The sequence below is a fragment of the Mauremys mutica genome, chromosome 11 (assembly GCF_020497125.1).
Source record: "Mauremys mutica isolate MM-2020 ecotype Southern chromosome 11, ASM2049712v1, whole genome shotgun sequence".
Taxonomy (NCBI): domain Eukaryota; kingdom Metazoa; phylum Chordata; order Testudines; family Geoemydidae; genus Mauremys; species Mauremys mutica.
The window spans coordinates 31615064-31642210 of record NC_059082.1 but is presented as its reverse complement, the minus strand read 5'-3'; the positions used below and the strand labels follow the sequence as shown (position 1 = coordinate 31642210).

At 38.2% G+C, this 27147-nt stretch overlaps 1 protein-coding gene across 5 annotated transcripts in view; it reads left to right on the top strand.

Annotated features, from left to right (window-relative positions):
* ICE2 (interactor of little elongation complex ELL subunit 2) overlaps window positions 1–27147 on the top strand; it is a 79593-nt gene that overhangs the window by 32627 nt on the left and 19819 nt on the right. For 4 of the 5 annotated variants that reach the window (XR_006572391.1, XR_006572390.1, XR_006572392.1 and 1 more), the window contains exons 8-15: window positions 4392–4576; window positions 5026–5989; window positions 10705–10883; window positions 14554–14683; window positions 21409–21493; window positions 21915–21965; window positions 23192–23450; window positions 25132–25590. Coding sequence is in view for 1 of the 5 variants with exons in the window: in XM_044979351.1 (XP_044835286.1) it covers window positions 4392–4576; window positions 5026–5989; window positions 10705–10883; window positions 14554–14683; window positions 21409–21493; window positions 21915–21965; window positions 23192–23450; window positions 25132–25308 (2030 nt within the window). In the remaining 4 variants the exon portion in view is untranslated. Of the gene's footprint in view, window positions 1–4391; window positions 4577–5025; window positions 5990–10704; window positions 10884–14553; window positions 14684–21408; window positions 21494–21914; window positions 21966–23191; window positions 23451–25131; window positions 26996–27147 lie in introns of those variants that run through there. The other variant, XM_044979351.1, reaches the window with a different exon arrangement.

Below are 27147 nucleotides of genomic sequence, written 5' to 3'. Positions count from 1 at the left end.
AAAGAAGTCAGGGAGCATGAAAATTCAACTATTTTTTTATAGCTGTGATTTTGGTACTTCATGAGGAAGCAGCCATCTAGGATGCAGGTATCATGGCCTTTCTGCTCAATATTATTATGCTTTTCAGTTAAAAAATCAATTCAGGTAATGTAGTTTGGCTGGAGTTATTAATTTATTCCATAAATTCATTTAAGGAAAACATGATGAGGCAGTTTTCTATAATAATCTGGAAATGAGCCAAGAAGGAAATTTCTTGTTTTGTAAAGAAAAAAAGGTCCAATTTAATTGCAATTATCATAAAAAGTAAACTAAAAAAAAAAACAACCAGCTACTGCAGTTAATCCTCTGTTCTCAAGGAGAGAAACTGATAGCAAAGTCATCTGATAGATTTTTAGACCTTGTCCTATCTTGTTACTGAGAATAGTAACGACCGCTAGAGATATTGCAATTAAGATTGAGTTTGGACATGCTATTTTATATCATATTATTGAAATGAAATGCCCTCCTTGTGTTTTAAAGTTGTAAGCTGTGCTCTTTGTGAAGTAAGTAAATGTGTTCCTTGCACATTTTATAAAATATAGTAAGGTAGGGATGGTATCAAAGAATTGACTATGTAATAAGAGTTTCAGAAAAACATTTACTGTAGTTTCATAAAACAAATTAGTAAAAACTTCCTGGAGTTGAAAAGGCCAGTGTTAAAATGTACTGTTATATAAATAAGTTAGGTTAGTAGAAGACACTCCTGCCAGTAGGAAACACACACAACTGGTAATTTAGTCTAAACTAGGGTGGTCAAACAATTAAAAAAATTAATTGCATTTTAATCGTGTGATTTAAAAAAAGTAATTGTGTTTTAATCACGCTGTTGAACAATAATAGAATACCGTTTATTTACATATTTTTGGATGTTTTCTACGTTTTCAAATATATTGATTTCAATTACAACACAGAATACAAAGTGTACAGTGCTCACTTTATATTTATTTTTTGATTACTTGTATTTGCACTGTAAAAAAACAAAATAAATAGTATTTTTCAGTTCACCTAATGCAAGGACTGTAGTGCAATCTCTTTATAATGAAAGTTGAACTTACAAATGTAGAATTATGTACCAAAAAAAACCTGCATTCAAAACTAAAACAATGTAAAATTTTAGAGCCTGAAGTCCATTCAGTCCTACTTCTTATTCAGCCAATCGCTCAGACAGACAAGTTTGTTTGCATTTGCAGGAGATAATGCTGCCCGCTGCTTGTTTACAGTGTCACCTGAAAGCGAGAACAGGCATTCTCATATCTCTGTTGTAGCTGGCGTCGCAAGATATTTATATGCCAGATGTGCTAAAGATTCATATGTCCCTTCATGCTTCAACCACTATTCCAGAGAACATGCGTCCATGCTGATGATGGGTTCTGCTCGATAACAATCCAAAGCAGTGCGGACAGACACATGTTCATTTTCATTATCTGAGTCAGATGCCACCAGCAGAAGGTTGATTTTCTTTTTTGGTGGTTCAGGTTCTGTAGTTTCCGCATCAGAGTGTTGCTCTTTTAAGACTTCTGAAAGCATGCTCCACACCTCGTCCCTCTCAGGTTTTGGAAGGCACTTCAGATTCTTAAACCGTGGGTTGAGTGCTGTAGCTATCTTTAGAAATTTCACATTGGTATCTGCTTTGCATTTTGTCAACTTTGCAGTGAAAGGGTTCTTAAAATGAACAACATGTGCTGGGTCACCATCCGAGACTGCCATAACATGAAATATATGGCAGAATGCGAGGAAAGCATAGCAGGGGACATACAGTTGTCCCCCCAAGGAGTTCAGTCACAAATTTAATTAATGCTTTTTTTTTTTTTTTTAAATGAGCATCATCTGCATGGAAGCATGTCTTTTGGAATGGTGGTCAAAGCATGAAGGAGCATACAAATGTTTAGCATATCTGGCACGTAAATACCTTGCAGTGCTGGCTACAGAAGTGCCATGCAAATACCTGTTCTCACTTTCTGGTGACATTGTAAATAAGAAGAGGGCTGAACAAGAAGTAGGACTAAGTAGACTTCCTGAAGTTTTACATTGTTTTGTTTTTGAGTACGCTTCTGTTTCTGTAGGCTTTTGTTTTCCATAGGCTCTGAAGTGTTACATTGTTTTGTTTTTGAGTGCAGTTATGTAACCAAAAAAAAATTACATTTGTAAGTTGCACTTTCAGGACAGAGATTGCACTACAGTATTTGTATAAGGTGAATTGAAAAATACTATTTTTTTATCATTTTTACAGTGCAAATATTTATAATAAAAAATAATATACACTTTTATTTCAGTTTTACAACACAGAGTACAATATAAATGAAAATGTAGAAAAACATCCAAAATATTTAATAAATTTCAAAACTGTGATTAATCGCGATTAATTTTGTTGTTAATCGCGTGAGTTAACTGCAATTAATTGACAGCCCTTGTCTAAATCAATTAAGTCATGCAAATACAGATATTTTTGTTGCCAGATGAATCCTGGCAGGAGTTTGAATATAGACTTCCCCATTTTTCTCTGTCTACTACCTTCTGACCATTTTTTCACTTTGTTTCCTCCAGTTTGTTAAAGAAGTTAAAATGTTGTCTTAATAAGTTAGTGGATTGTGAATTGATGGTGATATGGAATCTCAAAATTTGATGTGAATAAAAAAAATGTTTTTTCTTCAGTATTTATTGAATACCCAAGGTGAATAATTGAGAGTCAGGTGGGCAAGGCAATACTTTGTCCCACCTCCCATTACAGTTGCTAACCAAGGGCTTTTACTTAGCTTGCAGCAAGCCGGGGTGTCAATCTATCCCACAGCAGTCTACTGTGCATTGTGTTCATGTGGACCCAGGTGCTGTGCACTAAAAAAGGTTCCTTGGTGTGCTTTAATCTACTCCCAGATCAAAGTGGGATAGATCAAAGTGCACTACAGAAAGTTTTGTTCGCAGCACCACGTGGATACTTAGGCTATGGCTACACTACAGCGCTTACAGTGGCATGGCTGCACTGATGTAGCTGCGCTGCTAGTGCAGACAGTCTAAGCCGATGGGAGAGAGCTCTGCTATGAATTTAATTACTCCAGCCCCCACGAGGGGCAGTAGCTATGTCAGTGGGAGAAGCTTTCTCCTGGCACTTAAGTCGGTATAACTTACGTCGCTCAGAGAGGTGGTTTATGTTTCTCAGAGATGTGAATAACGTATACTGATTTAAGCTGCATCGTGTACATAGCTTTAGTGTGCAGTGAGCTGGTGCAGGGTAGATTCACATGCCAGCTTGCTATAATAATAAGTGTTCATATAAACAAACCCTGATAATGGGAATTCCATACCAGGGAAGGAGTTGGCAAGGGGGGATTGGAAGGAGTGAATACAAACGTTTGCAAATTTCATGTATTTGTTTATGAAGCATAATTGTCTTGTCTGTAACTGTTTGACATAATGCATACCTATTTGATGGTTTTCACTTTAATCTGCAGAATGCTAAATTAACACTTTATCACGTAAAAGGCTCCCAATCATGTGTGATGTTATTAAAAGGGTGAAATAACCAAACTCTTCAGTATACTTTTTTTGTTTAAAGTGTGTGTCCTACCTTCAAATGATTTTGTAAAGATTTATTTCACTGATTTTTTCCCCCTGTAAAATTAACTGTTTTCAAAAGTATCAACATAATCTGAAGACAGTGGAGTCTATGATATGAATGTTGCACTTAAGGCAAAGTCTAAAAACAGGAGGGCGTTACGGGGGGAGGGATAGCTCAGTGGTTTGAGCATTGGTGGGGCAAAGTCAGTACTTGGTCCTGCTAGTGAAGGCATGGGGCTGGATTCAATGACCTTTCAGGTTCCCTTCCAGTTCTATGTGGTAGGTATATCTCCATATGTATATATATGTGTATATATATGTATATGTGTATATAGTTTAGGTTGCTGAACATTCCTTGCTGGTAATGGAAAAAAACGTGAAATGGAAAAAAACAGGCTTGACACTCAGAGCCCTAGATCAGTTTGTGGGGCTGGCAGTTGGAGAAAACACCTTTTTTTATTTGCAAACTGAATATATTTGATATGGGAATTGGTGAGATATAATGAATGTGAAACCCCAAAATGCTAATTTTACAAATTAACTTTTCAGGATAGAGCTGCACTTTAAATAATATGTGAAACTGAAGTAAACTGTCAACATATTTCATATTGCTGCCATGGAGTCCTGATAAATTTCACTTTCTTAGATGTATGTGTTCCCCAATGAATAATTAATAGAAAGGAATGTAAAATGGTTTTCAACACAAGTCGGAGGGACGAAGTTTAATATTTAATATTTAAATTACCTAATGATTTTTCTTTAGAGTATGGGAAAAATAAACCCTTTCCTCCTCTTAAAAGGTGCCAAACCAGTCAAAGTGATTTATATTGACTCACCACTCCCAAAAAAAGAGATGACAGTGAGAGAGAAGAACCAAATTTTTCATGAAATCCCACTGGACTCTGTGATATCCAAAAAATCAATTATTCCAGTCTCTGCTGTGTTGATGGACAATCCATTTGAGGAAAATATATTTCAGTGGAACGTATGTAGCTGTCTGTCTTTTCAAAAATATGCTATCTTATTTCCTTGATCTTTGTGTTCTGCAGTGATATTGGGGGGAAACAAGGTTCTCGCCATTATCATCACTGAATTATGGAGGTTTTTTTAATGTCTCTCTCCTTAAATGCTTCTATCTAGTTTAGTCTGATTACTGATGTGTGCCCTCTTTAAATATATTTGTTTGTATGGCTTACATAGGTGGCAGTTTTCATATTGTTTGTTCCCTTTACTCATATTTTGAAAGACTCTTGTGACTCTTAGGTTTAGAGGTGTTTTATACATAAATTACTGAAATATTGTTCTTTCCGTCTTCAAAATAATGTCTGGTGGGTACAACATTTTGTGCATCTCTGTTGCATTGGATTTAGCAATTTGTTTTACTTTGGTGTGATGCACTTTATTGTTGATTAATTTTTCTTTGTTTATATGAAGATGCCTCCTGATGCTTGTCAATTAAGGAGGACTCCGACTCTGGACCACATGGATCTAGACTTTGAAAATGATGTCACGGAATTGGAGACCTTTGGAGCAACATCTAAGCCCTTGAAGACGTCCAAAATGGAAAATACTCCTGCTAACGTATGTAAAACTCTATCAGACAAGCTAAAAATAGAGAAACAGTTGGTATCTACTGTAAGCGATGGTGCTGAAGAGGGAACAAGCAAAGTTAATGAGCAGGGATTTTCAGCATGTAGTAATGTGCAGAATGTGAACAAGACACAGCTGCCATCATCAAATGGTGATGTTGTGTGGACTGATTCTGAAGAAAATTCCTCCTTTAAAGGCCTTGATTTAAATGAAGTTGAGTTAAATGATGAGCAACATGGTACGACCACAAACAAAGTATTGGACAATTGTACAAAGTTAAATACTTTGGCTAAAACTGATAGTTTCAGGAGAGAATCTGAAGTTACAGAAGTAAATGAGACTCCTGTTTCTTTTTGCAATAGTGATACTGATGAAGAACGTTTGATCATTGACACAGAATGTAAAAATGGGCAATATTGCAAAGCAGCTGTGTTCAGTTCTAATCCAGATCCTGTAGCAGATGTACCTAAATCACCCTCCCCGATACACACTTCATCAAGTAGCTTGGCTAACTCTTCAGAGAGCCCAGACCAGGAAAAAACTGCTTCCAAAAAACCTTTCAAAAGGCTGTCTAAAGAAGTTGACCCTCTTGGACAAATTTTGAAAATGCAAACTGAACTCCTTAAGCCGCCTTCCCCAAAAGCTCCTGAGCCGCCACTGGTGAATTGTGATAAAAGTTCTAATCCTACACCAAGCCTTGTGCCACCACCTTCAAAACCCACTGTAGCTTCCAGCATGGAACCTGCTGCAAACACAAGCAGCTTACCTAAATTTACATGGACTTCACATTTTCAGGGAGCTCCAAAGGGTAAGTGTTGCATTTAGTGTATTCAGAATTAGAAGGAGAATTTGATAAGGCAGCCACAGAAGCCTTAATTCAGTCCTGTTGAAAGCACTATAATGGTAGCAAATATGTTAATTTTTGAGGGCAGAGGAGAGGTGATGGAGCTTGGAATAGCACTTTGTTGTGTGTGAGAGATAACAAAAATCTTGGATGCTCTGCTTTAATGCAGAAAACGTGCAGAAAATCTTTGTAGCTGTATTGATCCTTGATGGAAAATGTATAAAGAAGGTAAAATTTTATTTGATTTATTTTACTATTGAGCCAGCAAAAAAAAAGTTACAGTATCTAAGCTTTCAGGCCAACAGCTTTTCAAGCACTGGGGGTGGGGGCTTCAAATATTGTGTATTGTCACACATGGTTCATTAAAATGGCCATATTATTTGTCAAATTTATTGAAATACATTTATTCTTTATCTCATTTACATCTTCACAAAAAATCTAGGACCTGATTATCATTTGTGCAAATGAGAATTACTCCCTATCATTGCATCACTGCCCCATGTGCATTTTTGTGGCAGAACACAGTGCTGTATCCTCTCTGCCTCAGTTTTCCTGACAGACTTTAGAGTCCAGTTCGGTGGCTTATGTGACTCAGCCCTCTGGCCAGCTCACTCCAAAAGTTCAAACCCCTTTTAGGGTAGCAGAGTTCAAAGTCCCAGTACAAACCAAAGGAGTCTTTCTCCCAGTAGGGCTTAGTTCTCTGCTTCTTTGGGGATTATTTGTCTGTCCGTCCTCTGGTCTCAGCTCTCAGTCCCTGCACCCCTTTCCTTCAGGTAGGGCACCTCTTCTGTGGCCTGGCTTAACAACCATCAGCAGGTCACAGGTACTTCCAGAGTGTTGTTTCCTCTTTTTATGTTCCATTCAAAGCCAAATGGTGGAAGGAGGTTTGCTTTACAGTATCAAGTGGTACTTTTGAGTCCCAAAGAAGTTGTCTAATCCTTTTGTGGTGAAAATCAGTGGAGGGTGAAGTTTGGGTATTTGTGACCAAAGAAGGAGATGAGTATTGTACAACTTGTAGACAATAGGACATCGTTTTTCTCTTTTTACTTGTGGTGTTAATGCTCCTGGCCATTGTGCCAGCAAGCCAGGATCAGCTGAGTAATACTGAATGAAAGGGGAAACCCCATAACTAAGAAGCAAGGGATAGAGGGAGGCAGTGGTTGAAAGTTAGCTCTCTGCGTGGTGCTGGAAATAGTAAAAGGAAGGAAACCTGGGGAAAGTTTCAGTTAAACTGGAACAAGGGTTTAAAAGGTAGTTTCATTGAGACCATTTTTTTTTTTAAATCCAAATTTTCTTCATCACTCTAAGGGTATGTTTACCTTTCCAGCTCAGGATGTAATTCCCAGCTCAAGGAGACACACCCATGCTAGCTCTGATCAGCCTAGGGTGTTAAAAAATAGAAGTGTAGCTGCAGCATCAGAGATGCTGGGTACAAACTGAGAGCAACTAGCCCTCATGCCACCACAGCTACTCTTCTGATTTTAGCACGCCATCTCAATCAGAGTGGGTGGTATATCTTCTCGACCTGGGAATTACACACTCATGTGTTCACACCTGCCCTCAAACAGAGGGGTACAAATTTGTTCTCTTACTATCTTGGCTTTCACACAGTAAAAATATCAAATTCAGGTGTTTGGCACTTAAAACTTTGATTTCTCTAGCTACACCAGCAAACCAATGCTGCTGGAGAAGTTAGCGTACTTGTGCTGCCAAATGAAAGAATGGCAGTCATAAAGTGTTCAGTAAACCATTTGAGGTGATTCAAAATTATACGGTAATTCTGACAAACCTCAGTACATTTCTGTATCCTTTTTGATAGCAGGCCTGGAGCCGGCGCACAGGTTATTGATTAATTTATGATTCTTTTCAGTTACAGGACGGATCATGTACTAGGAATAAGTGATTTTGAAATATCTATCTTTGGATGTATATACTGTGTATGTATAACTTTAATGTAGATATAGGCTTAATGTTTTTTTACAGTATTATATCAGTTTTTGCTTTGTTCTAAGATTGGCACATATTTCCACCTTTCCTATCTGTTACTCCTCCTTCAGATAGATGATCGATAATTAACCCCAGAAATGTTTATATTTCTTTTTTTTTGTTTTTTAAATTCTATTAAAGGCATCATTAAAAAGATGCTGAATGAAGTTTTACTTACCTACCTAAAATTTAAATTTTGGGTCCTGAACAGGCTGATGGGCCCTTTAACAAAGGTTCTTTTAAAATCTCTTTAAAATGTACAGATATAGGTTTAAACTTGATTTTGAAGTACTGGATGTGATAGTTCATACAAGCTACACTTGGCCCAGAGATAAAGGTTTGTATACCATCTCACAGCTCCTCAGTTTTGGGGTCAGTTAAGCATCTAGCACTACTACATGGAGGTAATTCTTAGGAGGCATCATACATGGACTTTGGCCCTTTTGTGCCACCAGTGGATGGGCTGACTATCTGGCCTGGATGTATGCAGGATGTCAGCATTTGAAATGTGCAGTGTAGTTGTAGCCGTGTGAGTACCAGCATATTAGAAAAGGTGGGTGTGACGTTCCCCTTGTGTTATCTGGACCTGGTGATCTGCTAGGTCACTCCAATCCTTGACTCTGGGAGCCAGCCTTACCATGCTCTGCTGTGAGAAGCCCACTCCTGGGCTGTTCACACACATCCTCTGGCATGTAAGCTGCTCCTTGGCTTGTGTAACCGAACAACACTAGCCAATATCTCCGGTCCCAGACACAACCCTAGGAACCTCTGCCTTGCAGTGTCCAGTTATTCCTGCTGGATACTGCAAGCTTATATGAGTTTGTCAATTTAGCAAAGAAATCAATATGTTCCAGGCTTGTTATCCCAAGGGGAGTCTCTGACACGCTTCAAACCAAATGCACTGCTTCAGGTAGTATAAACAAGCAGATTTATTAACTATAAAGATAGATTTAAAGTAATTATAAGTCAAAACATAACAAGTCGGATTTGGTCAAATGTAATAAAACCAAAACGCATTCTAAGCTGATCTTAAAACTTCCAGTGCCCTTACAAACTTAGATGCTTCTCACCACAGGCTGGCTGGTTGCCTTTCAGCCAGGCTCTCCCCTTTGATCAGCGCTTCAGTCGCTTGGTGGTGATGTCTGTAGATAGAGGTGGAAGAGAGAGGAAGAGCATGGCAAACATCTCTTCCTTTTATCATGTTCTTTCTTCCCTCTTGGCTTTGCCCCCCCCCCCCCCCCCTTCAGGGTCAGGTTAGCATTACCTCATCGCAGTCCCAAACTGACCAAAGGAAGAGAGTCCAACAGATCCTTTGTTGTTGCCTAGGCCAGTGTCCTTTGTTCCTGTGAACTGCCCCTCTGCTCTTGGGGAGTTTTTGCCTGGGCTTGCCTTAAGCCATGAGGACACATTTTCAGCATCATAACTATATACATGAAATTACAACCCATAATATTACTATAACAACAATGCTCAGTGCATCATGAGCCTTCCGAAGACACCCAGCATGACAAACTTTGCATTGGATACCACACAATCATTTTACAAGAATGAACATGGGGGTGCTGGATGTTTTCCCCAAGGTACAGAACGTCACAGTGGGTGAGGTAATAGCTTTTATTGGACTGACTTCTGTTGGTGAGGGAGACATTTGAAAGTCAGTTTCCTTAGTTTGAAGCATAAATAGATTAAAAATCAAATCCAATAACATCTTGCCACGTACATGGTGTTTCACAAAATTATACACTAGTTTAGTAGCTGCTGGATTCAGAAGCCCAAAAATGTCTCTATTCTGGTTATGAAACCTAAAAAGAAATAGACGCAAAGGACTACAGGTCATATGCACTGATGGAAATGAAAGCAGTTAATCTAGAAGACCTACATTGAGAGATGGCAGCTGCCCAAACACCATAGTTGCTCTGTTTTGAACCCATCAAAAATTATGTATTATTCTAAATCTGTATAGGTCCAAGAAAGACATCCAGTTTTATTAATTGCAATTCAGCATTTTAGAATTCAAGTAGATGCATTTTAAACCACACTGACAATGAGCTTCTGACAATAAGAGTTCCTGTACCCATGCAACCCTAGCACTTTTTTTTTTAGGTCTTTTAGACTTTTTAAGCCTGTAGCCCTTGTCCTCAGCCATGGGTTTGGTCTCCTACCTACTATGATTGTAGCTGTGTACAATATTCTAAATCTTTTCTCCCTAAATCCTAGTAAATCACAGAATTACATTCACATTCACTAACCTCTTCTGATTCCACAGACGACGATAGTATTTGGGACAGAATCTGCCATGTTACAGCAGTGTAGATTCAGAGTAAATACTTTTTCTTCAGTGGAGTTATTCCAGGTGTCCACTGGTGCAACAGAGGTCAGATTCTGATCCTACATTTGTATACGAACAGCAGCCTAACATTCTGTCTGCATAAGAATAGCTGTGACTAGGGTAAAATATATGCAAATGTTTAGTATACTTTTAGTAGTTACACAGGATTGGTGCATGAAATGTTCTAGGTTTGGTTTATCTAGAAATATATAGCAAGTGACCCCTCTGATTTGATAAGACAGTTTTGCAAATCTCTTACTGAAAGATAAAATACAATAAATGTTTTATTTTACTCTGAGGGGGGGAAAAATCAAATTACTTCCTTGTAAAGACTGTTGTTTTCTGTTTTATTTATTTTCAAAAGGATTGCTCCCAACTGAACTTAAGATGCTTGTTGAAGACCAGTCAGAATACACAGCTCCTCAGGATGGCAATCTTGTATATAAATTGTTCAGTTTGGATGACCTGCTGTTACTCGTGCGTTGCAGTGTACAAAAAGTAAGGACAGAGCGACGATCCTGTAATAAAAGACAAATCAGAAAGGTACATATCCTGCTTTTGGCACCTTTACATATGTGCTTGACTGAAACTTGTTCCATTAACAAAACTTCTATTTAAAGTTCACTAAGGAGATAAAGGCATTGCCTCAAGCACTGCAGTATTGTTTACACACACTTATTCCTTTAATATATCTCATCCAGTCCTCACTAATACATCCTTTCGTATTTTATTCATTTCTGTAACTGTCCAATTTCTATCCATTGAGCAATTATTTTCTGTAGGGAGTGAGGCAAGGATTACTTTTGACTTGTGTAGCCCCATTTAGTTCATGCAGTTAAGTACTTTTGGGTCTGATCCTTCACTACTTACTGTGGTGACACTCCCACAATGGGAATTTGGTCTCATTACAGCACGCAATGTAATGGCCTGTTGGGAAAGATAGGCCCCATCCTACAAACAATGACTCCTGTGAAGTTAAAGGCAATTGGCTATTCACTTGAATAAAACTATGTACGTGCTTAAGTATTTGCAGGATCAGGCCTGTAATTCTGAGGTTCTTCATGACCATAAGTACTTCATTTTGCTCTTCGTGTTACCTGTCCATTTCTGATCTTTCAGATGTTCGTATTTAGGACACAGTTGTTTCTTGAGATTTATGAACCTAGAGTCTTTTCAGTTTTTATTGATGTTAGGCTAACTGCATGTTTGATTTTTGAATGTTGTTTTCTTGGTGTGATTGCAAATTTATCGACCTCATACTCCCAAATATGGAGTCAGAGTAGAATTGCCAACTTTCTAGTGCACAAAACTGAACACCCCTGCCCTGCCCCTTTCCTAAGGCCCCGCCCCTGCTCGCGCCATCCCCCCTCCCTCCCTCACTTTCACCAGGCTGGGGCAGGGGGGTGAGGGCTCGGGCTGGGGGTGTGGCCTCTGGGGTGGGGCCAGGTATGAGGGGTTTGGGGTGTGGGAGAGGGGTGGGGTAGGGGATTGGGATGCGGGGGGTGGTATAGGCTCTGGGCTGAGGATGCTGGCTCCGGGTGTGGCCAGAAATATGAGGTTCAGGTTGTGGGAGAGGGCTCTGGTCTGGGGCAGGGGGTTGGGGGGGGGTAAGGGCTCCAGCTCTGGGGGTGTGGGATCTGGGGTGGGGCTGGGGATGAGGAGGTTGGGGTGCAGGAGCAGGCTCAGGGCTTACCGCTGCTCCTGAAAGTGGCCACCAGGTCCCTGTGGCCCCATGGTGCATGGGCAGCCAGGGAGACTCTGCACGCTGCCCCCGTAGTTCCCATTGGTGTCAGTTCCTGGCCAGTGGGAGTTGTGGAGCCGGCTCATAGTGTTGTGCATGTCCCTGGCTGACGATGTGCTTAGGGGCCACAGGGACTTGACAGCTGCTTCTGGGAGCCGCAGGGAGCCTGCCTTAGCCCTGGGCACCCGCTGCGCCACCGACCAGACTTTTAACAGCCCAGTCGGCAGTGTTGACTGGAGCCGCCAGGGTTGCTTTTTGACTGGGTGTTCCAGTCGAAAATAGGATGCCTGGCAACCCTAAGTACAAGCACTGTACTGGTTGGAGCAAGGAGGCTTTGTGGAGGGAATGGTACATAAAGGGCAAGTTTGTGACTTAAGCATAGGATCAGAAGCATAGGATCAAAAGTTAGGAGATTGCCGCTCTATTGCTCGTGCTCTCACACTTTGTGTGACCTTGAACAAGTCAGTTAATCTCAACTGTACGCTCAGTTGCCACACTTGTAAAATGGAAATAATTATAATTACCTTACAAGACGACTACCCTCCGAGGACCGTGGCCGCTGGACAAGCAGCCGCTGAAATGCCGCCGCGAAGGAGTGTCATCAAGAGGCGTCGCCGCCAAAATGCCGCCACGAAGGAGTGTCATTAAGAGGCGTCACCGCTGAAATGCCGCTGAAATTCGGCGGGATTTCAGTAGTAGCGCTTCTTGACGTTGCCACTTCTCGGTGGCATTTCGGCAGCTGCTTGTCTGGCGGCTAGTAGGCGGGCGCACATGGATGCTCCAGCAGGCACCATGGCGCCCGCAGGCACCGCGTTGGGGACCCCTGTATTAGGTGATATTGAATTAAATGAAGTAGGGAGAAAAATTTTAAGTGGAATTTTCTCATGTCACTCCTACAAAGCTTTGTCTCATCTTTTTTTCCCCTATACTTTGCCAATCAAAGGTAAAGGTAGTCATGATGGTTTGGGAGCAATGGTCCCAAACTGCTAGAAAGACTGGAGGAGGCCATAGAGTTTCCCAGAACACAAAGAGGGATGGTAGGAGGATTCTGGTTTGCAGGTGGGCCAGAAGATCCTATCTCTGTTTCCAGAAGGCCCACACACCCACTTCATTCTGTTAAAAAAGCTGCTATGAAATGTTTCACAGCAGATTGTTGCACTTGAGAAACAAAAGTCTATCTCAGTAGCATGGGAATTCCTAATATTCCAGTATAGACTTTGCCTAGCTGGGAATCAAAAACTTACTCTGAAATTATCAGGGGATTCCTATGTTTTGAGTAGATCCTCTAGTCTTTCATTTAATGAACTTGGCATGTTACCTCATGCCTGAAAACACATACAACTTGTGAGACTCTTGGAATATGTGAGCATGTTGCCTATCTCTGTTAATGCAGAATTCAGTCTCCATTATGATTTGATTATTCCCCAAAATTAACTGATCAGTACATTATTTGGAGGAGTTATTGCTGTTTAGATACTAACTCATTTCTTGTAAATGCTTGTAAGTAACTACCTAGTACGTTGCTTAAATCCTGATGATGACAATTTTTTGTTTGTAGCTAGGGTATTGCACATTTTCCCTCAAGCTTTGAGGGACAATAGTGTTAGGGGAAGGTTGACATTAACAGAGGTTTTAACGCATTTCCCCCCAAAAAGGTAATTTTTTAAGTGTAAGCGTTGATTTGGGGATTTACGGGATTTTAGTATTTGCACTGAATTTCAAATCTTAAAAATTCATAATTACTTTGTATTAATAGTGGAGGAGTCTTCCATGGGAAGGTCAACATGTAAATATTAAAGACTTCTAACATCTCATTTTGTCAGCTCTTCAGGGCTTCTGCTTTCATTCACAATCATAAGTATGAGCTTTGTTATTTATTAATAGTTGTACTTCCATTTGCTGAAATTTAAAGCTGTGCGTACAAACTCTAAACTTCTGAAAGAATTTTAGGGTGGGAGGAAAGCTTTATTTCCATTCATTGTAGATAAAAGAAAACTGATGTTCTATGTATTTTAAACACAAAATGTTAGTGTTAAAATGGAAATTATATTTTTGGATTTTAAATGTGGTTTTGGTATACAATATGGATGGCATTTTCCTTTCCCTCTAATAGGTTAATTCAGAAATAGAACAACTGTCTACTTTTTCTTGAATTCCTGGAGGTGGCAGCAGATCACAGAGATGTAATAACTGTATCTAATTATTAGATTGTAGTTTGCTTATACATAAATGCTTACTTAGATTCATTTTTCTATTTCTTATATTTTTCACATTTCTTTAATATAAGATTTGTTTAAATTTACAATGTTTCATGTAAAATGTTCTGTTGTACCAAAAATCCTGTGTAATTATTTCTCTTGTTTCTTGAGTGAGTGAACTGTGATGGTTGTCAAATACTAAAAAGTAATTAAGGTGCTGTAATAACTTGTAGATAATTAATGGCCTTTTGGCTGATATTATTTTTACTTACAGCATACTCCAGTTTACATATTGCCAAAAGTAGAATATCAAGCCTATTATGGAGTAGAAGCTCTTACAGAAAGTGAAATATGTCGATTGTGGACAGAGAGCTTGTTGCATTCTAAATGCTCATTTTATGTTGGTAAGTTTGTTTATATTCTTGTCCAATACTCAAACATACAAATTTAATTGTACCTGTGATTTTAATCACAAGAATGGTGTTTTTCTTCATTTGGTTACTGATTTATTCACTTATGGCCTCTTAGTTTATTACTTTGCAAAGTAGTTAATAAAACAGTATTTACATATTGCAATGAGAGATTAGATGTTTGGCTAAGATGATATTGAGTCATTTGGTTTGATGTTATAGTGAGGGAAAAGGTAAAGTGCCACAATTTTAAAGTGAGATGAGCAATACTTCCTGTGTGTTCAACCCCTTGATGATGAATAAAAGGAGAATGAAATAAAAGGCAAGGGAATTTGAATAAGTTGTGTCATTGAATCCGCTTTCCTCTTCTAAGCTTTAGCCTTTGTGAGTGAGACTGTGTCATAGCAAACAGAATTTCCCCTTTGACCTCGCTCTATCCCAGACATTGTGACTCACATATTTAATTTTAATATGTCAAAGTTTAAAAAAACTTGCAAGAGCAATTCTTGCTTTTTTCTGAAACTGCTTGTTCCACTTTAAACACTTCATGTGCAAACATTTTCATACAGGTAATTACAAAAAATGAAAATACTGTACAGTTTCAAAAATATAAGGAACTGGGAATAATTTTCTGGTTTGTGGTTTTGCTGCATTCTGTACAAACATTTTGTAACCTTTCTCTACTATTTCTGTTTTAAAATTGTGAAACACTAAACATCTTTAAGAGATTGCACTGAATGTAGAATATTAGGATTTCACTTGTCTTGTTATCTTTAAGCAACAGCTCCTAACATGAGGGAGAGAGCATCAAATCACATAGTAGACAAAAAATTCTAGTTTTATCTGTAATTTTCCCCAGAAGACTTGAACATTGCACTACCTTACCTAGAATAACAAAGCATTTTCCGCCAAGCAATTGCTCCTACTTCAGATGAAAAAATGTTCAACTAACAGTGTGCTAGTCCCCACCCATGTCTGTCTGATGCCTGTGGTCTTATTTCCCAATATGTCTTGTGATTAGAAACAACCCTGACTAGAAGGGGCCTCAATATTCTCTGTCCTCTAACATGTGAAAAAGAAGGGGAGGAGCCACTTCTGGTTGAAATGGCATGGGAGGAATGGAATGGGAGGAATGCATCAGTAAAGAGAGAGCTTGTGGAAAAATACAAATCTTCAGTGGGAGATATAGTGGATGTAGTTTGGAACTTAGAAAATAGGAGGAGGTTAAAGCCAGGGTGACAGCCTGGGAATACCTAGGACTTAATTTTGTAGAGGTGTGGCTTTCTCAAAACACTTGTCTCTCCAGGAACCACAAACATACTTCTTACAAAGGAAAAAATGTCTAATGCTTTGTTCATGATTGTACAATTAAAATTCTGAAATCAGGAAATGCAAAACTTAAACTTCCTACAACAAGGTTAACATGGCCATGGGGCATATCCTGTGAATAGAAACATATTGAACTAAACACTTAACAAAAACTAACAGAAAATACTACATATATGTAGAGCTGGCTGAAAAAAAATCCCTTTCTGCAAATATTTTAATGTTTTTGTCCCACTTTGGCAAGAAACTTTCTCAAAAGCATCAGAAACTTCACATTTTCCATGGAAAGTGTTTTAAAGAAAACCTCTGTTTCAGGAGAACCAAAATGGAATTTTTTGCTTTCCCAGCCACCCAGGGTGAAATTGACAAGAGCCATTCCAGTCTAGCTGCTGGAGAGGCAGAGGCCCTGGAACCCTGGGTCCTCTTCCTCCGAGCCAAAAGCTCTGGGTGTAGGGAGGCACAGCCTCCCGGCCCTGGGCATCTCTGATCTCCAGAGCTATAGAGAGGCAGGGAAGTAGAGCTGTGCCTCTCCCTTCCCCAGAGTTGCAGGGAGAAGCTTGCCTGTGTTTTGACTAAACTTTTGTCAAATCTGTAATAACCAGGTCTTACATATATGTAGTGTGGCTCACATTAACGTAACTAGGATCCCTAACTAAGATTTATAGGTCATCTTTATATTGGTAACTTGCTGCTAGCTAATAAATAGGGTAATTTACAGCAGATGTGATGTCTACTTTGTTCAAAAATGTATTTTTTAATGAGTTTGGCACTCAGCTTGTGGTCAGAGAAATCCTGTTTGTACAGAGAATGAATGTTCTACAGTTAGTACTGCTTCATTTTCCTGTTGTAGAAAAAAGCTTGTCTTATTTTGTTAGTTTCTATAGCAACTGTTGTGGCCTGTGGTTCCAGTTGTTCTCCGAGTTTATCCCTTTTAGGTGGTTCTCTCTTCCCCCACTGCCCCCCCCCCACATACATAACAGCTTCATAGCAAAAGATTTTGTATTTGTCTCTTAGAGCTGCTGAGTTATTTTTATCCTAACCTTTACATACAAACTTCCCTTTTTTATCCTAATCTTAAAAGTATAGAGTGAAATCTAGTCATTTTTTTAAAAAGTAACCCTTACGTCTGAATTCCCGTTCAATTTTAATGGCGTTTACTACCACATTTTCCTATTTTTTAATTTGTTTTTTTTTCTCTTTCTCTCCATTGCTATGTGAAGAAACCCCACAAATGGGAAAATAAATGACTTATGGGCGTGATTCTACTCACACAAGTAGTCTCTGTGGACTATGCTTCTGAGTAAATTTATGCATATAGGCTTGGGTGTTTTCAAAGAGGCCTAATAGAGTTAGGTGCTAAACTCCCATTGAAAGTCAGTTGGAATGTTGGGCACTTCACTTCCATAGACCTTTTTAAAATCATCGTAAGGATTTAAAGGATCAGTGCCTAGGCAGGGGAAACAATTAAACTGATTATACATAGAGTGTTGTCATATTCATCAAGTAAACAAAAGGAAAGAAAATATTTTCTCACTAATCTTTCATCTATAGTAATTCTAGATGGCAGTTGTAATAGTAGGTAGACACACAGAGACATAAATTGACAGAATCCCTTTAACCTTCCTGCAAAAGAACATTGATCACTTTCTATATTCATCTGCTTCACTGTGGGAAATAAACCTAGAGTGTTGCACTTTTGGATTGTTTTTGCTATGACTAAAAGTGTATTGGAAGACCGTTAGTGAAATTCTGTCTATCGGGTTACATTTCTAGTAGCATTGAGGTAAAAATAGTTTTTGCTCTGAAACATGACTTCCAGTGGTAATGATACTGTAGATTGCCACGGACTCGCAGGGGCGAAAGAAAATGCAGGCCTGTTATTTACCAGGCTGCACGTGGCAACAGACTATATTGGTAAGGGATGCAAGGAGAGTGTGGGTCACGATGCAAACTGCAGAGACACACACACACACACACACACACACACACACACACACACACACACTAAACTTAATCAATTTAAAGTTTTATTGGGGATAATTACAAGGGGTAAGGGAGCAGCGTATGATTAGCTAATAGAGTTAATGAAACTTAAAACACACAATGACTAAAATATCTACTAACAATATTTATAAACAAAGATGCAGCATTTAGTAATAACTGATACTTACAAATACAAACCAACGCATAATGACCGGCAAACGTAGAAGCTCTGTTTGAAACACGTGAGCTGAGAGAGAGGCTTCGAGGTGATCAGGCTCGGTTACGGGTATACACAGGATTCGTTTTTCTTTCTCCTCTCCCTGCCTGCACATGGCAGGCAGGCCATAAAGTACCCACTATGACATCATAGAAGTGTCGTAGGGGACGGGGCCCAAAACCTGTTTGTGTTCGTTTCTGATTGGCACAAGCGAAGTTTACACCATGTAGGGGAGCAGGTGCCTTAAAGTCTGGCTTCGCCCCCAAAAGGTGAGGAAATGCATATTAGTTTAGAATGCGTTCAACACTGAATGACAAAAGAAGAGGCCAGGGCAATACCGGTATGGGCAAGTTTTACAGGATGCAGACAGGAACTCATTTCAACAGATACTAATACCCTCTTTAAGATACTTTGTAATTTAAAATATATGATAAACTACTAGCATGATACTGGCAACCATCCTCTTCCTGGGAGTGATACCAGAAAATAAAAGATATCAGTATGCCTACTTCCAGGAAATAAGGGAGTTCCCTTTCTGTAGCATGCTTCCCTCTTCTGACTGTCTACACAGAAGCTCTTCCATGGAAGTTGGACAGGGTTCTAGCTTTGTGGGGTCTGAGAGGGCAGTGAAGTCAGCATGTTGGCTGTTGATTCTCACTCTAACCTGTGGAGGAGAAACAGTGCAAGTGATACAATAGTTTTCCTCTTTGTGCCGTGGAATCCCAGGACAACCACAATGCAGTTAGCTTAACTATTTAAAACAAATAAACTGGAACAATAAAGACTGATTTTTGCAGCTTGTGTGTCCAACCTAAATGTACAGGTTTGTCTGCTGGCTTTGATGACTTTAAGCTAGAGTTTTGTGTGTATGTATAATATATTGATATGTGGAGTACTGGTTCCCTTGGAACCTACTGTATACATGGTTCATAGCCTCTTCCCATAATGAGATGTGCTCAGTTTCGTAATGTTGGCTGAGAAATAATGAATTTCAGCCTGAAAAAGATGAGTATATCCGCACTTTATGTTCAATGCAAATCTAAACCATAATGCCTTGGCAACGTTAACATTATTGCTTTGTAGTTATGTAAACGTTAATAAGCACTTAAAATGAGTAAGGTGCTATTTAGATTCTGATATGATGTAGGCTGATTACTTTGTTTACCTTTAAATACTTATGTCACTTGCAAATTTGCTTTTGCTTAGGTTGAAGGCCTATGCAAAGCCCTCTGTGTTCCTTGACCCTCACCCTCCACAAGACTCTATACTTTGGGGAGTGGGATTGACAGATCAATGGCATAGAATGAGGGATTTCAACTCACCTCTCTGTGTGAAGGGGAGCCTTGCGTGAGGCCAGAGTGAGGTCAATTGAATCTGTGCAGTCACTATTCCAGGGTTACACAGCAGTGCCTGCATAGACACACACTGCTGTGCAGTTGCTCCAGGTCTACAACAAAGGAAACTATCTCTGTATCATGTGTTTCCAAAGAGAGACACTCATGCTTGCTGTGAGCACAGTAAATAAAGTTGAGATCAGCTCCCTTGGTTTAAAATGGGAGCTGTTGTTTCTCAGCTGATAAAAAGGTAAAAAAAATTGAGTTGTCTCCTTTCTTGTCATTCTTTTGTATGTATTAGGTATTTTCAGGCCTTCATAAGTACCTAGATAAAAGCTAATAAAAAAGACTAGGTTACTATTTTCCGGAGTCAAATGAGAACAGCTCTGTGCCAGTTGTCCTTTTACAGTTTCTAATCCATTAAAAATAATGACGTCTATTTAATCTTCCACAACATCAAATAATGGATTACCTAATGGTTGGCATTGAATGTAAAATAACTGGGATGAGCAATTTGAATATAATGGTTGTTTTAAAATTCCTTGGTTCTACAAGTGCAGATTTGTAATGAGCTTGTGAAGTCCACAAAATATATAATATTTTCTCTTTCTATTCATGTTTTTTCTGTTTGCAGTAAACTTTTTTGTATTTTCCAACAATGAAATTCTGATTTCCCCCATGGAAGCTAGAATGAGAGGGGGTTTTCCAAGATGGAGCTCTCTCAATATGTCTTGGGACAGTGGATCTGATTCACTAGCCAACCCTCACCATTCTTCTGACCTGCTCTTGTTTAAAATTTGACAAGCTGGGAAGTTTGAATCGCTGGTTTACATCTGTGTCAAAGTGGTCTTTTAGCAAGATTGTCACAAATGGCAAACTCAGACTTGCAAATTACAATTTTTCAAATAAGAAAAATCCAGATAGAAAAGGGAAACAGGAACCCAGGTGTTTGGATAACACAATGAGGAGTTCAGTATAAAAGCAAACATAGATATAACCCAAAAGGAAAAGCCCACATAGTCTGTAAAGTGCTGAAACATAATTATTCTCATCACAAAACAGTTTTAGTTTGAAACTGACAAGTCAAGCCATGGTGCTTGGGAGAAGCTCTCTGTAAACATCTGCAAAACTAACTTAGTATCCTCTCTCCAAACCTTCCTTAAAACTCTACTTTGTTGTGAGGTCTACAAAAAGCTTGACAAGGGTTAGGCTGCTGTTTCCCTGGGATTATTGCTTATTGTACTGACCAATATTGTCTTGTACTCCCTTGGTGGTCTGTCTTTTTCCATCTGTCTTATTCTTAGATGGTAAGTGGGACTGGAACTGTCTTTTTGCTTGATTATACAGCCCCTGGTACAATGAGGTCCTGGTCCATGACTGGGGCTCCTAGCCACTATGATAATAAAAATAATAAGTTTAATGCAGAATACCCAAAACACCATCACAAAAATGAGCATGGTCACAGTCAGTGGGAATGCCATCAGGGTGTTAGAGGAAGGATATGGGATATGGCTGGTTAACAAGTGCAGCCCACCTGCTCCTGAGATTGTTTAACTGGTCTAGATTTTTAGATTTTGTTTTCTGTCCAGCATAGTTCGGAAGCACAGACCTGAGCATGGATATCTATATTTAGAGAAAAATTACAGAAATATAGAGTTTCATTTTCAAATACTTAGAGAGAGTGCGTTAATGGTTAGAAATGCTTTTTACTCGATTGACTTTCAGATAAGCAAAACTTGTAACATTCTCTTAAATTGGATTTGGCTTCTACATGCACATTTAATAAAGTCTTTTCTCATCAGATTTGTTCTCTCGTGCTATTTCTTTACTGAAGAGTTTCAATTAATATTTTTTTTCAGGACATATTGATGCCTTTAGGTCAAAGCTCATTATGCTTGAAGAGATTTCTCCAGAACAGTTAAGAGAAAAATTTGGATTATTTAAGTAAGTAAACTTTATTGTCATAATTTAAAAAAAATCAAGATGAAACAGCTTCAGAATTAACAAAATTGACTTATCCAAGTCATTTCTTATGATAGTTCTTAATCTGTAAGTGGCAAAGCTCCCACTGAGTGTAAGTGGAACCATGATTTCATCCTTTTGCTTTAGTTTAAAATTTTGAATAAGACTCCCAAATGCTTTGTTTAGTATGATGGCCAAGATTTCCAGTCACAACTAATGACTTTGGGTGCCTCTGTTTATTGGATGAGCAACTTGAATCAATTTAAAAGGACCTGATTATCAAAACATTACTTACTGAAAATCAGATCCCTTCAGGGTGTCTCAAATTGGGTTCCCAAAATCACTTGTCACTTTTGAAAATCTTAGCTTATAAATTTACCTTCTGTGAATTTTCTATCCACAGGCCTGCAAATCCATTAAATATACTTCGACATATCTTGAAGAAAGTGATTGAGTAAGTAATTTTTACTGTTGTTATATATTTATGTTGCAGTAGCACCCAGAGGCTCCAAAGATCATTTTTTTTCTTTTGTAATGTGATTGTCTACCCTTCTGCTGTACTTTCTATTTTAACTTTGATAATACAGTTACAAATAAACTGTAAAGCATTTAGGGTTACTTTTTATGTACAAAAGATAGGGTACAAAATAAGAGTTTGATCCTACAAGCCCCCTTACTCAGAGTAAACCTTCCTCAGACAGTAAGTCCCACTGGCACTTCTCACTTCACTGAGTTTTCAGGATTGGGTTTTAACATTATTGGTGTTTCAAGAGCAACATTTACGCTTTTGCTTTGTTAACCTTTTGCTTGTGCTGGAACTGATTGTTGTTTTTTATCCCCCTCCAGGGCTTCACTTGTCCCTACGTATAGTTGCACAGTTTTTCTCCATATGTCTTCACAGGTTCTCTGCGGTTTTGTTCTCTACTTTATTTTGCTCTGTTTAACTGCTAAAATTTTCTCAGGCTGTTAGCCACTTCAGAAATATGAAATTTGTTTCATAAAGCCAGTTTTTTGCCATGCATGTATGTGAAGCATCTTACTTTACATTCTAAATTTTGAGCTTCACGGTTTTTGCCATGCATGTATGTGAAGCATCTTACTTTACATTCTAAATTTTGAGCTTCACGGGTTTTGGGTCCAGTTTTATGACATGACATGGGGAATTGGTAGAGCCTTTACTTTCTATAAATTTACATAATCCTGGGTGGATTAAAAAAGGTTCCAGTGTATGTATTCATGATTATACTTTCATCATTGTGCTTTCTAATGATTTATGTGCTTTGCTGAATAGGGATGGATTTTAGCATGTGCTTAAGTGCTTAGCTGAAATCAAAGCCTAAATAATTAATGATAATAGTACACAAATGGAAGTTAAATTAGCATTTTCATCCATACATTTTTTAATTCCTTAGTTTATAAACAGGTTGCAGATTATATATGTTATTTAGGTGTGTTAATATATTTAATGTAAATATTAGATACTTTGATGCCCCACTGTGTCAGCTGTGTTCTCCTTTCTTTTTTAAAAAGTCTTTATCCAGCAGAAGCCATTTACTGTTTTTACCATCTCTGATTATGAATAGATTCAATGGTTGGACTAAGAAGCAAAAATACTTTGTTTTATTTACTCTACCTTTTAGTAAGTCTTGAATTTTCATTTGTTATGTGACTGTGCTTTAGTCTGCAGGAGGGCTCTTACTTATTGACTCATACTTCAGGAGATTCATCAGTTGCAATCTACCAGAGCTGTCTTGGGAAAGTGACCAGAGCATCATATAATTTACATAAAGCTCACTGCAGTCTGCCTAATATACCTTCCACCCTCTCTGTTCCATGGGTACCATTAGATCCCAACCTTCCTTTACCCTATCACACTAATCACGGAAGAGTCCCATGCACCTTTCCACCTAGACCCCAAGAAACTACGAGAAAACAGAAGGTAAGTAACCATACTAAATGCAAATAAATGTGTTGGCTGATTTGAAATAAGTAAATTTGCTCCATAGGTTACAGATAGCTTACTAGTCTGTCACCTGTGGGCTTGAAATACTTAGTTGAAAAATTCATGCCACAGCCCTCAAGAGCATAGAACACACTGCAGGAATAACAAATTCACTTACCTGGAACTAGCCCTGTTTATTTAATGAGTAACTAGAATTAGCTGTTATTCCAGGTACGCCATCATGATTGACATGGATTTTTAAAACATGGCTCTTTCACAGTTTGGTGATAAAGTTCTGAAGTGAAGCTTTGCTCTCTGAACTTGTGTGCACTAACAATACTTTCTGACAGTGTAAGGGGTGAGCCAGGTTCTTCACTAGGAGCATCTGTAGCTGGCGTAGCAACATTCTGCAAGCACAACTAAATAGGGACTAAAATGTTTGCAGCAAGGACTCCCTCCTAATTTTGGCTCTGAAGGTGGATTTTTGTGCTGTCCTTTTTGGTCGCATTTTTTTCCTCAAACTATCTCAGGAGGGATTTTTTTTAAAAACAAAAATTTACGTAACTGCTCTTCTTCCCATCTTGATTTCACTGATACCCTGATTTGCTTCTTTGGGGAAGGGAGAGCCTCTGGATCTGTACTCTGTTTTTTTATAAAGAGCATTTGCAGAAACAACAGTATCCCTGTTCCACAAAGAAAAAATAAATCCCCCAATCTAGTCCCCGAAGTGTGTAAGATCAAGAGAGCCAAATACGCATCAATGTATTGCAGATATAATAGCTTGTTGCCTGCTTCTGGTCCCACATAACTCCATTGCCTTTGAAGAAATTCTAATCACAATTTAGGTGGTATTTTGAGATGAGCCTGAGGTAAAGGGCGTTACTCAAATTCTCATTCCTATGCTATGTCCTCTTAAACAGTGAAATAATCATGGAAATGGTTACCTTTATTTTTATACAAGGCTATTTTTAAAATAAGAGCCATAAGTCACTCCTTGTCTGAAGGCATATGATTTACCTTTTATTTAGGAAAATATGATTATGGTATCTCAGACATAAACATAATTGTATTTGAGTGGCTTATTTCTTTTTAGTAAAAATGAACAACTTCACACTGTGTGTTTTCCGTTACTTCACAGACTAAGTTAGCGTGAAGATATAAATTTTAATAAGTTTGTTAGAAATGAATTTTACCAAAGAATTTATCAGACTGGGAAAATGACCATGTCTTCTAAAATTAAATCACAAGTAAACTGATTTAGTGTAACAGTGTTAAATTTATATTGAACTGATTATCTAGGTCTGGAGAAGCCTCGGATGGAATTTGTCAGACTCCCAGCCTATAGGGCAGTGAGTAAACGATGCATTTCGCAAACTGAGAATTTCCACTAACAAAGCCAAACTGTTCACTCTAATATTTTGTACAAATGCTGTGACATTTTAAAAAGTAAAGAATATCCAAACAGTATTTCTGGTAGCTTAGTTTGTGCCTGTATTTTTTTCAAGGGGTTCCTTATATTAATCTATTGTATAAATGTGACATAATCTTAAGGACTGCTCTGTGGGCTAAATATAGCTGGCAATTTTCTGAATATAAGCCTCTAGATACTTAGGTTTAAAGTTTAATGCAGATTGAAGTAGCTAATACTTTCCTTTTTTTTTCTCCCCAATGCTTCTAGATGAATTGGGCAAAAGCACACACAGACACACCCAACAATGAAAAACCAGTATCCATGGAAACAAAAAGCAATCCCTTGCCAGCTAAGCCTGTTAGAAATGAAGGTGTGGCTGCAAAGAAACTGAAGAAAAATAATGCCAAACAAGCAAATAAGATGAAAAAGTGGAAAAAGAAATAAAAGCAAACTCAAGCAAAGCCGGAATAGCTTAGCCACAGTGAGAAAACATGGATTGGAAAAAGCACAAGACAAACAAAGAGCTTATTTTTTTTAATACTTCAGAGAAGCCAGAATGCCCTGGCAGAGGAGAGCTGCACAGCCATGTTGAGAGAGGTTGTGAAATGCTAAGATCCCTTAACCCTTTCTTAACTCACTGAATGCAACTCAAATGTGAACATCTTATTTTAAGTTGGCACATGAGAAGAAAAGTCAAGTGTCTACAATTAAGACCTCTGGACAAAAGTAACTATCATAACTGCTTTTGTTTTTATAATAAAACTATAATTTGAGAAAAGAAACATTAACACCAATACTCAATATTACATAAAGATGAAAAAAGTATTCTTTTCCCAACTGTCTTGATTCTTTTTCCAGTTTGCTGCAGATGTGTATTTTTGATATTATTATTTGAATTGTGTACTGGTTTTAAATGTAAAACACTGCATCAGCAGTTTCAATTTAATTAGTTAATGTTATTAAAAAAACAGGGTGTGTTGTGCCCAGTTTGAAAAGGAAATATTACCCCTGAGAATAAGGCATGCTCCTTCTAGGGTTGTGTAGTTAACGGCTTTTGATGAGCAACATTTGTTATGTTTGCAGAAGCTTTGTGTCTTTCGAATTCCATTATTGATATACCTGTTGGCATAGTGTCCTAGTGAGCACTACGGTACACCACAATATAAGAAAGTTAAAATTGACTTCCGTGCTTTCTCAAGATTTGTTTTTGGCATTAAATTCTTTCCAAAACTTCAAATCCTTAAGAGCCAGTATGTTGTTAATGTAGTACTGAATGACTACAGCCTCAGTCCTGTGTCTTTTTGCAGGCAGATCCTTGTCGAAGTCAGTAGGGCTCCATGTAAGCACAGAAAGTTTTGCCCATATGCAACAAGTTGCAGGTGAGGGCTTTAGTTATTATTACAGAGACAAGCCAGACATTTGCTGTGGCTCAGCAGTTCTCTTGTAGTTTGGGAGCCAAGCTGAAGGGGGTGAGTTCAGACAAAGATTCAGCAAGGAAAATTCTTGGCTAGTGTTTATAGGTGTGACTACATGTTTTCTGTTTCAGTGAATATCAGTAAAATTGCTGTTTTGTAAAATGCTAAAAAATTAGATTATTAATTCCAATGCATCACAAATTGATTGTCAACATACATAGTTTATTTAAATAATTTATAAATGTTCATTATTGTCAAAGGAAAGTTTTTTATGCACTCTGACTACTATATATCATAATGCCCTCAAAGTTTTATGAAATAGGCAAATTGCAGGCCACAGTTCAAAACAGCATATTATTTAGCAATCATAATTTTCAATGTATGAAGGGTTTTTCGATTGCTGCCTATAACTAATTAGCATGGGTTTCATCCTGAGAGGCGTTCAGCTACTCCTGAATACTCAGGGTAAGGAATGTAAACTTTTTTTTTTTTTAATGACTGAGCTCTTTTATAGGCCTTGATTGTGTTCATTGGGGCTGTTCATGTACACAAAGTACTCACATGCAGGATCAGGGCCTTAGCAATGAGTTTGTTCAAAATGTTTTGTCTGTATGTTATGTAAGTTAACTGCACCTTTATGTTGAAAGTTGTTCTACTCAAATGTATACAAATATATTTTAATATCCTGTAAAAATGAATAAAATATTTAGTTTTAATGGGTTATATATTTTATTTTTAAATCTTAGTGACGTTAAAAAAACAGGTTTTAAAGCGGTTCTGATTGTAAAAAGCGAGAGAGTCCTGTGGCACCTTATAGACTAACAGAAGTATTGAAGCATAAGCATAAGTGAATACCCATGAAAGCTTA